The 15,452-nt window shown below is 48.4% G+C and overlaps 1 protein-coding gene across 2 annotated transcripts in view; it reads left to right on the top strand.

Moving 5' to 3' along the window:
• fer1l4 (fer-1 like family member 4) overlaps positions 1-15,452 on the top strand; it is a 291,481-nt gene that overhangs the window by 160,804 nt on the left and 115,225 nt on the right. The window contains exons 25-28 of one of the 2 annotated variants that reach the window (XM_078535360.1): positions 2,153-2,287; positions 2,999-3,172; positions 7,230-7,343; positions 12,930-13,091. In XM_078535360.1, the coding sequence (XP_078391486.1) occupies positions 2,153-2,287; positions 2,999-3,172; positions 7,230-7,343; positions 12,930-13,091 (585 nt within the window). The remainder of the gene's footprint in view (positions 1-2,152; positions 2,288-2,998; positions 3,173-7,229; positions 7,344-12,929; positions 13,092-15,452) is intronic. The other variant, XM_078535361.1, reaches the window with a different exon arrangement.

Genomic DNA, 15,452 nt, shown 5'->3' with positions numbered 1-15,452 from the left:
GAACCCTTCAGTCCTTTGGTTTGGAGCTTCTTAAACAAACAAGAAATGGTTCATATTATGAAAAGATTTGGTATTAATAATGGTATTAGATATGGTATTAAAGATATGGTATTAATAATGGTATTAGATATGGTATTAAAGATTCGGTATTAATAATGATGTGGGAGTATTTCCAGCAGCCTGACTGTCCCTGGACTTTCCCGCTGCACTTACTTACTGCCCTCCATTTGACCGATCGGGAGTTTTGCTGTTCACTACAGACTGATGGACCCTTTCGAAGTGTGTGACTGAGTCGCATAAACTTGTGATTTTCTTCAAAGAGCAAATGTGGGGCATCTATAGAACCATAGAACACTACAGCACAGAAAACAGGCCATTCGGCCCTTCTAGTCTGTGCTGAAATATTATTCCGCTAATCCCATTGACCTGCACCCAGTCCATAACCCTCCAGACCTCTCCCATCCATGTATCTATCCAATTTATTCTTAAAACTTAAGAGTGAGCCCGCATTTACCACGTCAGATGGTAGCTCGTTTCTCACTCTCACCACTCTCTGAGTGAAGAAGTTCCCCCTAATGTTCCCCCTAAACCTTTCCCCTTTCACCCTAAAGCCATGTCCTCTCGTGTTTATCTCTCTTAATCTAAGTGGAAAGAGCCTACTCGCATTTACTCTGTCTATACCCCTCACAATTTTGTAAACTTCTATCAAATCTCCCCTCATTCTTCTACGCTCCAAGGAATAAAGTCCTAACCTGTTTAATCTTTCCCTGTAACTCAACTCCTTAAGACCCGGCAACATTCTAGTAAATCTTCTCTGCACTTTCTCAATCTTACTGATATCCTTCCTGTAGTTAGGCGACCAGAACAGCACACAATACTCCAAAGTTGGCCTCACCAATGTCTTATACAACCTCACCATAACATCCCAACTCCTATACTCAATACTTTGATTTATGAAGGCCAGTATGCCAAAAGCTTTCTTTACAACCCTGTCTACCTGTGACGCCACTTTCAGGGAATTATGTATCTGAACTCCCAGATCCCTTTGTTCCTCTGCACTCCTCAGCACCTTACCATTTACTGTGTATGTCCTACCTTGGTTTGACCTTCCAAAATGCAACACCTCACACTTTTCCCCATTAAATTCCATCTGCCATTTTCTGGCCCATTTTTCCAGTTGGTCCAGATCCCTCTGCAAGCTTTGAAAGCCTTCCTCGCTGTCCACAACGCCTCCAATCTTAGTGTCATCAGCAAACTTGCTGATCCAATTCACCACATTATCATCCAAATCATTGCTATAGACAACAAACAACAACGGTCCCAGTACAGATCCCTGAGGCACACCACTAGTCACAGACCTCCAGTCTGAGAAGCAATCATCCACTACCACTCTTTGTCTTCTCCCACACAGCCAATTTCGAATCCAGTTTACAACCTCTCCATGGATACCAAGTGTCTGAACCTTCTGAACTAACCTCCCATGTGGGACCTTGTCAAAGACCTTACTAAAGTCCATGTAGACAACATCCACAGCCTTTCCTTCATCTACTTTCTTGGTAACCTCCTCGAAAAACTCTACAAAGTTCGTTAAACATGACCTACCACGCACAAAGCCATGCTGACTATCCTTAATCAGCCCTTGGCTGTCCAAATAGTTATATATCCGATCTCTCAGAACACCTTCCAATAATTTACCTACTACTGACGCCAGGCTCACTGGCCTGTAATTACCTGGTTTACTTTTGGAGCCTTTTTTAAACAACGGAACAACATGACTACCCTCCAATCCTCCGGCACCTCACCTGTGGCTAAGGGCATTTAAAATATTTCTGCCAGGGCCCCGGCAATTTCTACACTAGTCTCCCTCAAGGTCCGAGGGAATATCATGTCTGGCCCGGGGGATTTATCTACCTTTATTCGCTGTAAGGCAGCAAGCACCTCCTCCTCTTTAATCTCTATATGTTCAATGACATTACTGCTTGTTTCCCTTCCTTCCTTATACACTATGCCAGTTCCCTGAGTAAATACTGATGCAAAAAAACTGTCCCCTATCTCGTGAGCCTCCACACATAGATGACCACTCTGATATAGTTTCAAAATATTCCACAGTCATTGAAATAGAGAATTGACAGCAAATAAAATTCTTCCACAGTATCTGGAAGAAACGCTTTCCCCAATGTGGTCCGAGATGTTGCTGTTTGATCAGATCCTGATAGAGGGAAGTAAAGAGGAACTGAAGAATGATCCTCCCATAATCATCATCAATATCTTTGACTATGACAGCTTGGTGAGTTTCAGTCTAATGCAATCTCAGAAAAGAATTACAGCGAAATAGTCACGAGAGTAAAAGAATAAAAATGCAGAATGGCATTCAAGTTATAACACACTGCTACATGAGAATAGATGTTGGACTGCTGCACCAGCATTGAGAGTGGAGAGAGCAATTGACCTGTATAACGGTACTGGTGGGGATGGGTCTGTCACTGTATAACACTGGGGTACAGTACTGGTGGGGACAGGTCTGTCACTGTATAACACTGGGGTACAATACTGGCGGGGGCAGGTCTGTCACTGTATAACACTGGGGTACAGTACTGGTGGGGACAGGTCTGTCACTGTATAACACTGGGGTACAATACTGGCGGGTACAGGTCTGTCACTGTGTAACGCTGGGGTACAGTACTGGTGGGGACAGGTCTGTCACTGTATAACACTGGGGTACAGTACTGGTGGACAGCATTTTGTGAATGATTGTTGATGTAATTCTCATGGAGGAATTAAGGTTAACTCTCTCTCTCCTATGAGCTTCACCTGTCCCTTGTAGACAGTCAGGTGGCTGCGATCGGATTGTGAGCTGAATGGGTAATTATAAGCCCATCTGTTGTGTGATGTTACATTTTTAGATCCACCACAATGTTGGAGCCCAGGATATTTATGGTGATGATGATGAAATTTGGAATGAATTAGAAGCTGACGTTTCCCTTTCTCATAAACACAGGGAGGCCCCGAGTTTCTTGGGCGAACTTTCGCAGCTCCCAGCGTTAAGCTGCAGGAGGACACCTACATCAGACCTTCCCTAACGTTTCATGACATTTACAGAGGCCAGACCATGGGTGGGGAATTGCTGGCAGCTTTTGAACTTATAGAACTTGATTACACTGGATATGGAGAGGTAAGAGTTGCTAATGTTCTCAGATTATTAACTTCAGCTTTTGTAGCAAATGAACAGCAGACATCAGCCAACCTGCTGTGAATTATCCAGCTGGGACCAGAGCCACACCCTCTGCCAGCAACACACACTCTGTTCCAGGACCTTCAGTCTGGCTTCCATCCTGTTTACAGAGCGGAGTGTTTGACCAGAGTCCTCCAAGGGATATGACTATGATGATGGTCTTTTATTCACCTAAGAATGTAAGAAATAAGAGCAGGAGTAGGCCATAAAGCCTACTGCATTATCCACTGAACCCTCTCCTGCTATTCGATACCATCATGGCTGATCTGATCTCGGCCTCGACTCCCCTTTCTTTCCTGTTCATCATAACCTTTGATTCTCCTTTAATTCAAAAATCTGTTGATGACTCAGCCTCCTCTGCTCTCTGTGGAAGAGAATTCTATAGATTCATCGCCCTCTGAGTGAAGAAATTCCTCTTCATCTGCGTCTTAAATGGGAGACCCCTTATTTTTAAACTGTGTCCCCGAGCTCTCGATTCCCCCAGGAACATCCTCTCAGCATCGACCCTGTCAAGCCTCCTCCGAATCCTATATGTTTCAGTGAGGTCACTTCTCATTCTTCTAAACTCCAATGAGCAGAGGCCCAACCTGCTCAACCTTTCCTCATTTTCAAACCCCTCATCCCAGGAATGAGTCGAGTGAACCTTCTCTGAACTGCCTCCACTGAAGTATATCCCTGTTTATGGAAGGAGACCATGTACACAGGACTCCAGGGGCAGAATTTACCCTAATGTCACAGCACCTGCTGGAGGGCCACTAAGTCATCAGGGACCTGGCATGAGCCCAATGGTGGTTGGTTGAATCCACTTTTGTGGCGACAGCCTGGTGAATGGGGCTTGCCAATGGATCACATGGTGGAGGGTGTGGTTCTCATGTTGGGAATCCTGCATCACCTGATGGCTGTGCAGGCGCCATATTCCAAGGGCAGCCAATCCGGTGTTAGAGTTGGAAATCGTCTCGCAGCTTTTTAAGAAAGTTCTGCAGTTTAAATCTTCAGCTTCAGAATTTCTGTTGCTTCAGCTCAAAAAGACATTCTAAAGTCCAGGGAGAAGTTTCCTCCACCATCACATGAGATCATTTGGTGCCATCAACAGGTTCAACTGAGGTTTGAGATGTCACAGTCCAGTCAGTATGTCCCCTGATGAAGGACAGGGTAGATGATTCACATGCTGCCACTACCCTCTCCCTGCAGGCAGCCTCCTGAGTGTCCTCCCCTGTCGCACTCAGATCTGTGATGCCACTAAGGGATGACCCCTCTACACCTCAGCTGTGCACTGCCACTTCACATTTTAGAGTCAGTACTTCTGGGTTCTGAATTTTCTGCCTGGGTCTCAGCCCCTCACATTGTCAGCTCACCCTGTTTGTAAACAGAGAAAACCTTCCCAAGATCAACCCAGTGTGCCCCTGAGACTCATTCCAAAGGACTCTCGCAGTGAGTCAGGGAAGGCAGATGGAAGTTGTCAGCTTTTACTGGGTCTGTTACTGAAGGCACGAGAAACATGTGTGATTTTCACTGAATCAGTAGACAGGATTAAATTTTGTCGAACTGCATTTAAATGATATGCAAATGGCCATTTAGCCTTCCACCAGCTAACAGGCAAGTTTCAAATCTGCAACCTTCCCTCAGCTGAATTAATCGCCTACAGTGTTCTTGCCGCTGCGGGTCTAAGGCACAGCCACTCTGGCAATTTTCTGGTCCTGCCATGTGGCCCTTTCCAGCAGCCTTTACAAAATCCAGTCCCAGGGCCGGTCTCACCAATGCTCTGAACTGTTGGGGCAAGACTTCCCTATTATGCGATCCCCCTGCAGTCGAGGCTAACAGTCCATTTGCTTCCCTGATTACTTGCTGTACACGCATACTAACTTTTTGTTTTTCATGTACAATTTACATTTACAATTGCCCAGGTATCTCCTGTCTGCAAAAAGCAGGACAAATCCAATCCAACCAATTACTGCCTCATCAGTCTACTCTATCATCAGTAAAGTAATGGAAGGGATCATCGACAGTGCTATCAAGCGGCACTTGCTTAGCAATAACCTGCTCACTGATGCCCAGTTTGGGTTCCGCCAGGGCCATTCAGATCCTGACCTCATTACAGCCTCAGTCCAAACATCTGCAAAAGAGCTGAACTCCTAAGATGAAGTGAGAGTGACTGCCCTTGACATCAAGGCAACATTTGACCGAGTGTGGCATCAAGGAGCCCTAGCAAAACTGGAGTCAATGGGAATCAGGGGGAAATGTTGCCAGGGTTAGAAAAGTGTAGCTACGAGGAGAGATTGGATAGGTTGGGGTTATTTACCTTAGAACAAAGAAGGCTGAGAGGTGACTTGATTGAGGTGTACAAAATTATGAGGGGAATAGATAGAGTGGACAGGATAAAATTGTTTCCCTTGATGGAGAATTCTAGAACCAGGGGACATAGATTCAAGATAAGTGGCAGAAGGTGTAGGGGGGACATGAGGAAGAACTTTTTTACGCAGAGGGTAGCGGGTGTCTGGAATTCGCTGCCCAAGTTGGTGGTCGAGGCAGAAACTTTAAATTCTTTTAAAAAGTACCTGGATCTGCACCTTAAGTGCTGTAAGCTGCAGGGCTATGGGCCGGGTGCAGGAAGGCGGGTTTAGAAAGGGCACCTGGGTGTTCTCGGGCTGGCATGGACAAGATGGGCCGAATGGCCTCCTTCTGTGCTGTAATATTTCTATGGTTCTATGGTTCTAACTGGGAGTCATACCCAGCACAAAGGAAGATGGTTGTGGTTGTTAGAGGCCAATCATCTCCACCCCAGAACATCACTGCAGGAGTTCCTCAGGGTAGTGTCCTAGGCTCAACCATCTCCAGCTGCTTCATCAGTGATCCTCCCTCCATCCATAAGGTCTGAAGCAGTCCATATACATATGAAGCAAGACCTGGACAATATCCAGGCTTGGGCTGATAAGTGGCAAGTACCATTCATGGCACACAAGTGCCAGGCAATGACCATCTCCAACAAGAGAGAATCCAACCATCACCCATTATCATTCAATGGCTTTACCATCACTGAATCCTCCACTATCAGCATCCTGGGGGTAACTATTGACCAGAGACTGAACTGGACTAGCCATATAAATATTGTGACTACAAGAGCAGGTCAGAGGCTAGGAATCCTGCAACAAGTAACTCACCTCCTGACTCCCCAAAGCCTGTCCACCATCTACAAGGCACAAGTCAGGAGTGTGATGGAATACTCTTCACTTGCCTGGATGAGCGCAGCTCCCACAACACTCAAGAAGCTCCACACCCTTCAGGACAAAGCAGCCCGCTTGATTGGCACCTCATCCAACACCTTCACCATCCACTCCCTCCACCACCGACACACTGTGGCAGCAGTGTGTGTACCATCTACAAGATGCACTAAGGCAACTCACCAAGCCTCCTTCCACAGCATCTTCCAAACCCACAATCTCTACCCCCTAGAAGGACAAGGGCAGCAGATAGATGGGAACACCACCACCTGCAAGTTCCCCTGCTTCCTGACTTGGAAATATATCACTCTTCCTTCACTGTCGCTGGGTCAAAATCCTGGAACTCCCTCCCTAACAGCACTGTGGGTGTACCTACACCTCATGGACTGCAGCGGTTCAAGAAGGCAGCTCAGCACCACCTTCTCAAGGGCAACTAGGGATAGGCAAAAATATTAGTCTAGCCATTGATGCCCACATCCCAAGAGTGAATGAAGAAAAAGATCTCATTGCAGTTTGTGAGATCTTGCTGTGTGGAAGTTTGCTGCCACATTTCCTACATTATAACATGACTACTCTTCAAAAACACTTCACTGGCTGTGAAGTTGTTTGGGAAGTTCTGAGGTTGTGAAAGGTGCTACAGAAATGCACTTCTCTTTATTTCTGACAATGAAGTTAAAATTGTAAAAATAGGAGCGTGAGAGAGCTGGAAAACTGATGGAGTGAAGGTGAGAAAATGGGAGAATTCAGCTTCGATCTTAAATACACGATTCTTATTTTAGCCATCTCTGCCAGATGATGTGGAATCCAAGGACCCAGAATATCTTGATGAACAGATGAAATATTTCATTATTCCTGCAGGCATCCGACCAAAGCTCAAGACATTCAGAATTGAGGTGAATTTCCATCTGGATATTAATTCTCTTGTGAATAATGTTGACCTTTTATTAATCTGAAGTAATGAGGTTGATGAAGGGAAAGCAGTGGATGTTATCTCTGTGAATTTTAAGAAATTATTTGACAATTTCCACGTAAGAAGCTGATTAACAAAATTGAGGCTCATGGACTCAGAGTCAGTTTGAATTAAAAATTGGCTTAAGGATAGAAAGCGGTGAGCTGCGGTAAAGCGGTGAGCTGCGGTAAAGCGGTGAGCTGCGGTAAAGGGTTGTTTTTTGGACTGGAGGCCGGTGGACTGTACCCCAAGGGTCAGTGCAAGGACCACTGCTTTTTTTGACCTTTTGGGTATTGGAATTCAGAATAAAGTTTCTGTTTTTGCCAATGATTCCAAACTTGGAGGAGTGGCAAACAGTCAGGCTAACAGAATGGGCAGACAAGTAGCAGATGGAATTTTATAGCAAGAAGGATGAGGTGATGTTATTTTAACAGATGGAACAGGGAGAGGCGATATAGTCTTAGGCCTGAAATTTGCATTCCAAGGTCGGGTTTGCGCACCTGCCAACAATTAAAGAGCCAGTTAAGGTCATTAAAAATCCTATTGACCGTGATCTTATTTTGCCCGTCCGCTTTTGTGGTTGGTGGACAGGCCAATCGGCCTGGTGGGCTTCACGTTTTTGCTACAACATTGATCCAGGGTGGGATGAAATGTCTGGCATGAAATATAATCTCAAAAGGTGTCTGACGACTGAGGTTTTTTTAGTTCTGCTGCCGGGTGCTTGAAGGTGCTGCACAGACACAGTTTTGCTGCATTGTTTTCTTCTCATTTAATCTGTCCAGGTCTGCAGCTCCCTGAGGCAGCTCCACAGCAGTTGTCTGCCTTCCGGGAGCTCACTAGCAGCGTCCACCTGCACCCTCACTCTTCTCGCTGCCAGTCCCTGACAGCACTGAGCCTTTCTCAGCGCCCATTTCACACTGGCTGCCTGTTCATTGGCCGGCCACATGAAATTGCGTTTGGAGGCCGATCGTGGGCAGAAGCGCATTTCGCATCCGCTTCCAGGCCTGTCGATTGTGTGCGACTGATGAGCGCAAGATTTAGGCCTTAATGTGACAATTCTAAAGAGAGGGCTAGGCCAGACAGAGCTGAGGGTACATGTGCGTCAATCTCTGAGGGTGGCCGGACATATTGAGTGCCCAGCAAAGCATATGGAATCTTGGGTTTGATAAATAAAAGTCCTGAGTACAAAAGCAGGAGAGTTATGTTTAACCTTTTAGGTCGCAGCTGGGGTACTGTGTCCAGCTCTGGCCACCACATTTTAGTAAGAATGTGAGGGCCCTTGAGAGGTGCAGCGGAGATTTACCAGAATAGTTCCAGGGATGAGGGATTTTAGGTGCAAGGTTAGGTTGGAGATTATTGGGCAACAGAATAGAAACACAGAAACCAGCAGTAGGATTAGGCCATTCGGCCCTTCGAGCTTGCTCCGCCATTCTATATGATCATGGCTGACCCTCTAAGGTGTGAGGAAGAACTTTTTTTTGCCATGAGTAAGAGACAAAAGGAAATTGGGTGGATACTTGAAATGAACTTAGTGTTACAGGGATGGAGTGGGCGAATTGAACTGATTGGATTGCTATACAGAGAGCTGGCATAGACCTAACGGGTCAACTGGCCTCCTCCTGTGCTGTAATGACTCTAGGGGCAGAACTTTACCCTTGGCGGGGGCGGGTTCGACGGGGGCGGGTTCGACGGGCTCGAGGGGGGCGGGTTCAATGGGGGCGGGTTCAATGGGGGCGGGTTCAATGGGCTTGAGGGGGCGGGTTCGACGGGTTCAATGGGGGCGGTTTCGATGGCCTCGAGGGGGGCGGATTCAATGGGGGTGGGTTCGAGGGGGGCGGGTTCGAGGGGGGCGGGTTCAATGGGGGCGTGTTCGATGGGCTTGAGGGGGGCGGGTTCGGTGGGGGCGGGTTCAATGGGCTCGAGGGGGGCGGGTTCAATGGGGGTGGGTTCGAGGGGGGCGGGTTCGAGGGGGGCGGGTTCAATGGGGGCGTGTTCGATGGGCTCGAGGGGGGCGGGTTCGGTGGGGGCGGGTTCAATGGGCTCGAGGGGGGCGGGTTCAATGGGCTCGAGGGGGGCGGGTTCAATTGGGGCGGGTGATAGCGGTGGGGAAGCGCATGGTGATTTCACGCTGACCGGCCAATTAAGGCCCACCCAGTGTGAAAGGTTTCTGGGGGTCTCTGCGAGAGGGGGCAGGTGGGGGAGGGGGAATGGTGTTCGCTGGTGACCCTGTGGTCATTCAAAACTGGCCTCGGCAGCCTCTGGAGGGACGCGGATGTGAAGGTGGATCCCGCTGCAGGTGGACACGGCAGGCGGGAGGGCAGGTCGGCCTCTTGATTCTCGGACCAGTGCCTCACTGTTCTCCTGGAGGAGGTGGCTTCCAGGGCCAAGAGCCACGACCTGATGAGGTGCACATGGATCCAGTGCCATAAGCGCTTTAACTATCTCCAGCGATCGGGAAGAGTGCTGACATCAATCGCTTTGCAGAACAGTTGAGAGCTGCACATCCCCTTGTGGAGCTGGGGGGTGTTAGAGTGTGAGTGCCAAATATCAATGAGACAGGATCTGGCCCAGGGGCTGAGCCCTGGCTGCTTGGACTGAGTGCCTTGCGGCTGGAGGGTCACGAATGGGCTGAGCCCTGTGAGGTGTCCCTCAGCTGGGGTTGGCCAGGCTGCAATGGAGCTGCAGGTAGAGAGTGGACTCATCAATGCTCCTCTGTTGTTTCGGGAGAAACATCCCATAATAACGCTGAGAGTCGTGGGCTGGTGGGGACCTCCACACCTCCTCATCCTCTCCCGATATGAGCAGGAGGCCCCGGAGCTAGAGAGGCGCCAAGCACCTCGGTCAAGTGGCCACGGTGAGGTTGGGGTGCCAGACAGAGGTGCGGTGCACTGAGGTCAGAATGTCGGTTATTGCAACTATTCTAGTGCAGTTTCTATATTGTGAGCCTCGAACCTGGAATCCCCATTGGCATGTGGTGGTGGCTCTTATTTGGCAGCCTAGCTGAAGGAGCGTTGGATCAAGGTGTCCCTGGTGTCCCTGCCTCCCTGCAGGTTACTGAGGTTTGGCTCCAGCCCTCAGCGTTCTCCTCCCCGTGCTCCTCTTCCGACTCTCTATTGGATTCATCCTCTGTGGCCTGTGGAGCTGCATCAAGATCCTCTTCCCCCAGTGGGACCCCCCTTGCCAGTGCCAGATTGTGGAGAGTGCAGCCTGCAACCACTGTCAGTGACACCCACTCTGGGGGGGATTGTAGTTGCTCCCCCTGAACGGCCCAGGTATCGGAAGCACATCTTGAGAAGACCTATGGTCCCCTCTGCCGCTGTCCTTGTGGAGGCTCCTATTGTACCGCTGCTCTGCCTCTGTTCTTGGGTGGTGGAGAGGCGTCATGAGTCACATCTTCAATGGACAGCCCTTGTCACCCAGCAGCCATCCATCCAATCGGGCTGGAGCACTGAAGAGCCCCGGCACCTAGGAGTGTCTCAGGATGTAAGTATCATGGGAGTTGCCTGGGTACCTTGCACAGACTTGTAGAATCTGCATCCTGTGATCACACACTATCTGCACGTTCATGGAGTGGAAGCCCTTCCTGTTGGTGAAGGCACCGGACTCACCCGCTGGCGCCTTGATGGCCACATGTGTACAGTCTATAGCACCCTGGACACGGGGGAAGCCAGCAATCGCTGCAAAGCCTCTGGCTCGCTCAGCCTGGCTGACCTCGTCCATACGGTAAAGAATAACGGTCAGTACCCACCTGAACAGAGCTTCTGTCACCAGCTCGACTCAACTGTGGACAGCTGATTGGGAGACTCCACACAGATTCTCACTGACCTCTGGAAAGAGCCGGAGGTATAGAAGTTGAGGCCACTGTGACCTTCAGAGTCACTGGCAGGGGGTGTCCACCCACACAGTCGGGGCTGATCTCAGGCCCAATCATCTGACAGATGGAGGTCACTGTCTCCCTGGAGAGACGGAGCCTCCTTCGGCATTGCACCTCGGACATATTGAGGTAGCTGCATCGCCGCCTGTAAACCCTGGCAGCAGGATAGTGGCATCTTCTGTGGCCCCTTCCACCTTGGACAACCTGCTGACCCTGTGCCCCTTGTGTCTGCGTCTCTCCTCCCACAGGTCCCTCCCCTGGAGGCTGCATTGGGACACCCGGCCTCCTCTCCCTTCTGCCCCTCTCTTCCTCCTCAGAGGAGGTACCTCCAGCAGAGACCACAATCCCCATTCCCAGGGTAACGGGAGGCTGTCTGATACCTGGAAGGGTCCACACGGTCTGAATCCTCCGGGAGCCTGGCAGAGACCAATGAGCCTGAAATGAAGCCGGGAAATGCTCAGAATGCAGCTCTGAAGTGAGACGAAGCTGACCAGTTCACAAAAACAACCAGCAGCAAATTAGATCCCAAACTCCTCACCACTCACATTGACAAGGCCACTGACCCCTCTTATCAGGCCCGTGGATGAGCTTTTGCTAATTGTGGCCTGCCCGCCTGCCCGTTTTGCCTGTGCGACGGCCTGAAAATTGTACGAGCTTCATAAACTCGGAGCGAATTGGTGTCTCAATAGCCTTAACTGGTCACTTAATTAAAGGCGGGCGCACCTCCATCTCCATCGTGCGCCCACCTAGCTAAATATCGTGAGTGTGCGTTGATGTTGGCACACTCGGTCAATGTCATCACACATTATTTCACACTCGAGCGGGTTGGGCGCACATGTGCCCACCCAGCGAAAAATTCTGCCCCAGGGGTGGGTTATGAGGGTGGGTTATGTAGAATAATGGGTTCATAGTTCTGGTAATGAGATAATGATATATATCATGATGTAATAGTGACATCAGCAGCCATGTGTTAGAGACATTGTTAGAAAGAAGGAATAGCCTGTACACAAGAGAGGTGTACTTACCTAGGAGCTTATTATGTATTAAATGTAAAGAAAGTAGTTTCGAAGAAACATACTTGAGTCTGTCCCAAGTCCCTCATGAGTAGAAGGAAACCTTCCTAATACTGACTAGGCCATATATCACCCAAAGAGATCCAAACACTATTCAACATGGAAACCAAACCACAAAACAGTTAATACCCGGGCTATGTTAATGAATGCTGGGAAGTTTGGCAAAATGTCAGGGCAGTTTTGCTTCCCTCACTCCCCTGAAGAGTTGTCTCAGACAAGATAGAAATTGTGTGAAGCATCTGACCAGATTGCAAACTTCTGTTGTCCAATTGCCTCCCTGTGCTGTCAAAACTGCAGATTGAATCCAGCATGAAACAAGCTCTTTTTCACTCCCTGTGGACCTGGAAAAGCAACAGAGAGAACTCCACCTGAAGCAACAGCCATCTCAATCCTGCTACAGAATATATATCCATTGCTAAACTTTAATCCTTTAATCTTTAATCCTGCCACAGAATATATATCCATTGCTAATCTTTAATCCTGCTACAGAATATATATCCATTGCTAATCTTTAATCCTGCTACAGAATATATATCCATTGCTAATTTTGAATCCTTCACATATCCACATTTGATTTTTCTAGGTCCTGTTCTGGGGTCTCCGGGACCTGAAACGTGTTAACCTGTTTGAAGTGGAACAACCACAAGTGGCAATAGAATGCGCTGGTCAGAAAGTGGAGTCTGAAATCATTGCAAATTACAAAGAGAATCCTAACTTTGATGAACTTGTGAAGTATTTTGAAGTGGTATGTAGCAAACTATTCTGGGAAGTCTACAGCTGGAGCTGTCAGTAATTAAATATTTGAACTGTTATTAACATGGGTCTTTATAGATGAAAAAGCAAAATGCTGCAGATGTTGGAAACATAAAATGCTGGAAACATAAAATGCTGGACAGCCTCAGCAGGTCTGACAGGCCTGGTCGCTATTGGTACCTGCACGAGTCCTAGCTGTACCTGCTTTTTTGTGGGATATATGGAACATCCCTTGTTTCAGTCCTACCCAAGTCTCCTCCATCGCCTCTTTGACTGGTACATGATAACTGTATTGGTGCTGCTTCCTGCTCTTATCCTGAGCTGGAAAATTTCATCTAATTTTTCTCACCCTCACATGGTCCATTTTAACCCTTCCCCTTTCTCAATTTCTCTGTATCCATTTCTGGGAACAGGTTATCAACAAGCATTCACTATATGCCCACAGACTCCCATAGCTTCTTTGACTACACTATCTTACACACATCATCCAGTAAGGACTCTATTCCATTCTCCCAGTTTCTTCATCTCCATCACATTCCATTCGAGTGTTCCTGTTACATCTCTTCCTTCAACTGAAGACTCCCCCGACCCTGGTTGACAGGGCCCTTGACTTTGTATGTTCAATTTCACATACTTCTGCCCTCATCCCTTCCCCTTTCTTCCAAAACCGTGATAAGGTTCTCTTTGTCCTCACCTTCCACCCACCAGCCTCCAAATCAACATTCATGGTTCGCCATAGCCGCCACCTCTGGTGTGATGCTACCACCAAACACATAGAAACATAGAAACTAGGAGCAGGAGTAGGCCATTCGGCCCTTCGAGCCTGCTCCGCCATTCATTATGATCATGGCTGATCATCCAACTCAATAGTCTGCTCCCGCTTTCTCCCCATACTCTTCGATCCCTTTTGCCCCAAGAGCTTTATCTAACTCCTTCTTGAAAACATACAATGTTTTGGTCTCAACTACTTTCTGTGGTAGCGAATTCCACAGGCTCACCACTCTCTGGGTGAAGACATTTCTCCTCATCTCAGTCCTAAATGGTCTACCCCATATCCTCAGACTGTGACCCCTGGTTCTGGACTCCTCCACCATCGGGAACATCCTTCCTGCATCTACCCTGTCTAGTCCTGTTAGAATTTTATAGGTTTCTATGAGATCCCCCCTCATTCTTCTGAACTCCAGCGAATATAATCCTAATCGACTCAATCTCCCCTCATATGTCAGTCCTGCCATCCCAGGAATCAGTCTGGTAAACCTTCGCTACACTCCCTCTATAGCAAGAACATCCTTCCTCAGACAAGGAGACCAAAACTGCACACAATATTCCAGGTGTGGTCTCACCAAGGCCCTGTATAATTGCAGCAAGACATCCCTGCTCCTGTACTCGAATCCTCTGGCTATGAAGGCCAACATACCATTTGCCTTCTTTACCGCCTGCTGCACCTGCATGCTTACCTTCAGCGACTGGTGTACGAGGACACCCAGGTCTCGTTGCACATTCCCCTCTCTCAACTTATAGCCATTCATCTTCCCCCCCCCAACCGCCACCTTTCAGCATTCTCTCAGCCCTCACCATCCCTCCAACACTCAGGTCCACTTCTCAGTCACCCCGAGCAGTTCCCATGGCACCTTCCCCATGCAAACCCAGGTGGCGGAACACCTGCTTTTTTACCTCCTATGTCCTCATTGTCCAAGGCCCCAAACACTCCTTTCAAATGAAGCAGTGATTTACTTGTACTCCTTTCAACTTAGTCTTTCACTGATCACGATACAGCCTCTAAATTGCAGAGACCAATTGCAGATTGAGTGACTGCTTTGTGGAGCACCCCCATTCAGCCTGCAGGCAGGGCCCTGAGCTTCCAGTGGCCTGCATTTTAATCCTGCACCTTGTTCTCACGCTGACCTCTCTGTCCTTGGACTCCTGAATTGTTCCAATGAAGCTCAACATAAGTTCGAGGAAGGGCACCTCATCTTTCGATTAAGCACTTTACAGCCCTACTGGACTCAACATTGAGTCCCCTCGATTCACACTCGGCTGCAGCTCACTGAAGCTGCCTTTGGTCAGAAGGTAACGGTAAAGGTAAGGCCCCGGCAACGCCAGCCACTGGTACTGACTTGGCTGGTACTTGTGTTTCCACGGCCTGTATCGTTCCAGCACCTGGGCAGGTTGGTGCAGGAAAATTGACACCTACTGTACAGTTCGACAGGAACCAGCTGATTCTCACCTGATGTGAAACTGCATTTAGCTAATTTACGTGTTGTGGTGCATTGCTAGATTCCAAGTATCACGCTGAGCTGTTTGCCCAATCACTGAGCTCCAGTGGACAACCATCATTGCAATGTTCCGGAGG

Source organism: Cetorhinus maximus, unplaced genomic scaffold (assembly GCF_964194155.1).
Source record: "Cetorhinus maximus unplaced genomic scaffold, sCetMax3.hap1.1 HAP1_SCAFFOLD_409, whole genome shotgun sequence".
Classification (NCBI taxonomy): domain Eukaryota; kingdom Metazoa; phylum Chordata; class Chondrichthyes; order Lamniformes; family Cetorhinidae; genus Cetorhinus; species Cetorhinus maximus.
Note: the sequence above shows the minus strand (reverse complement) of the source record. Positions and strands in the feature narration are given on the sequence as shown.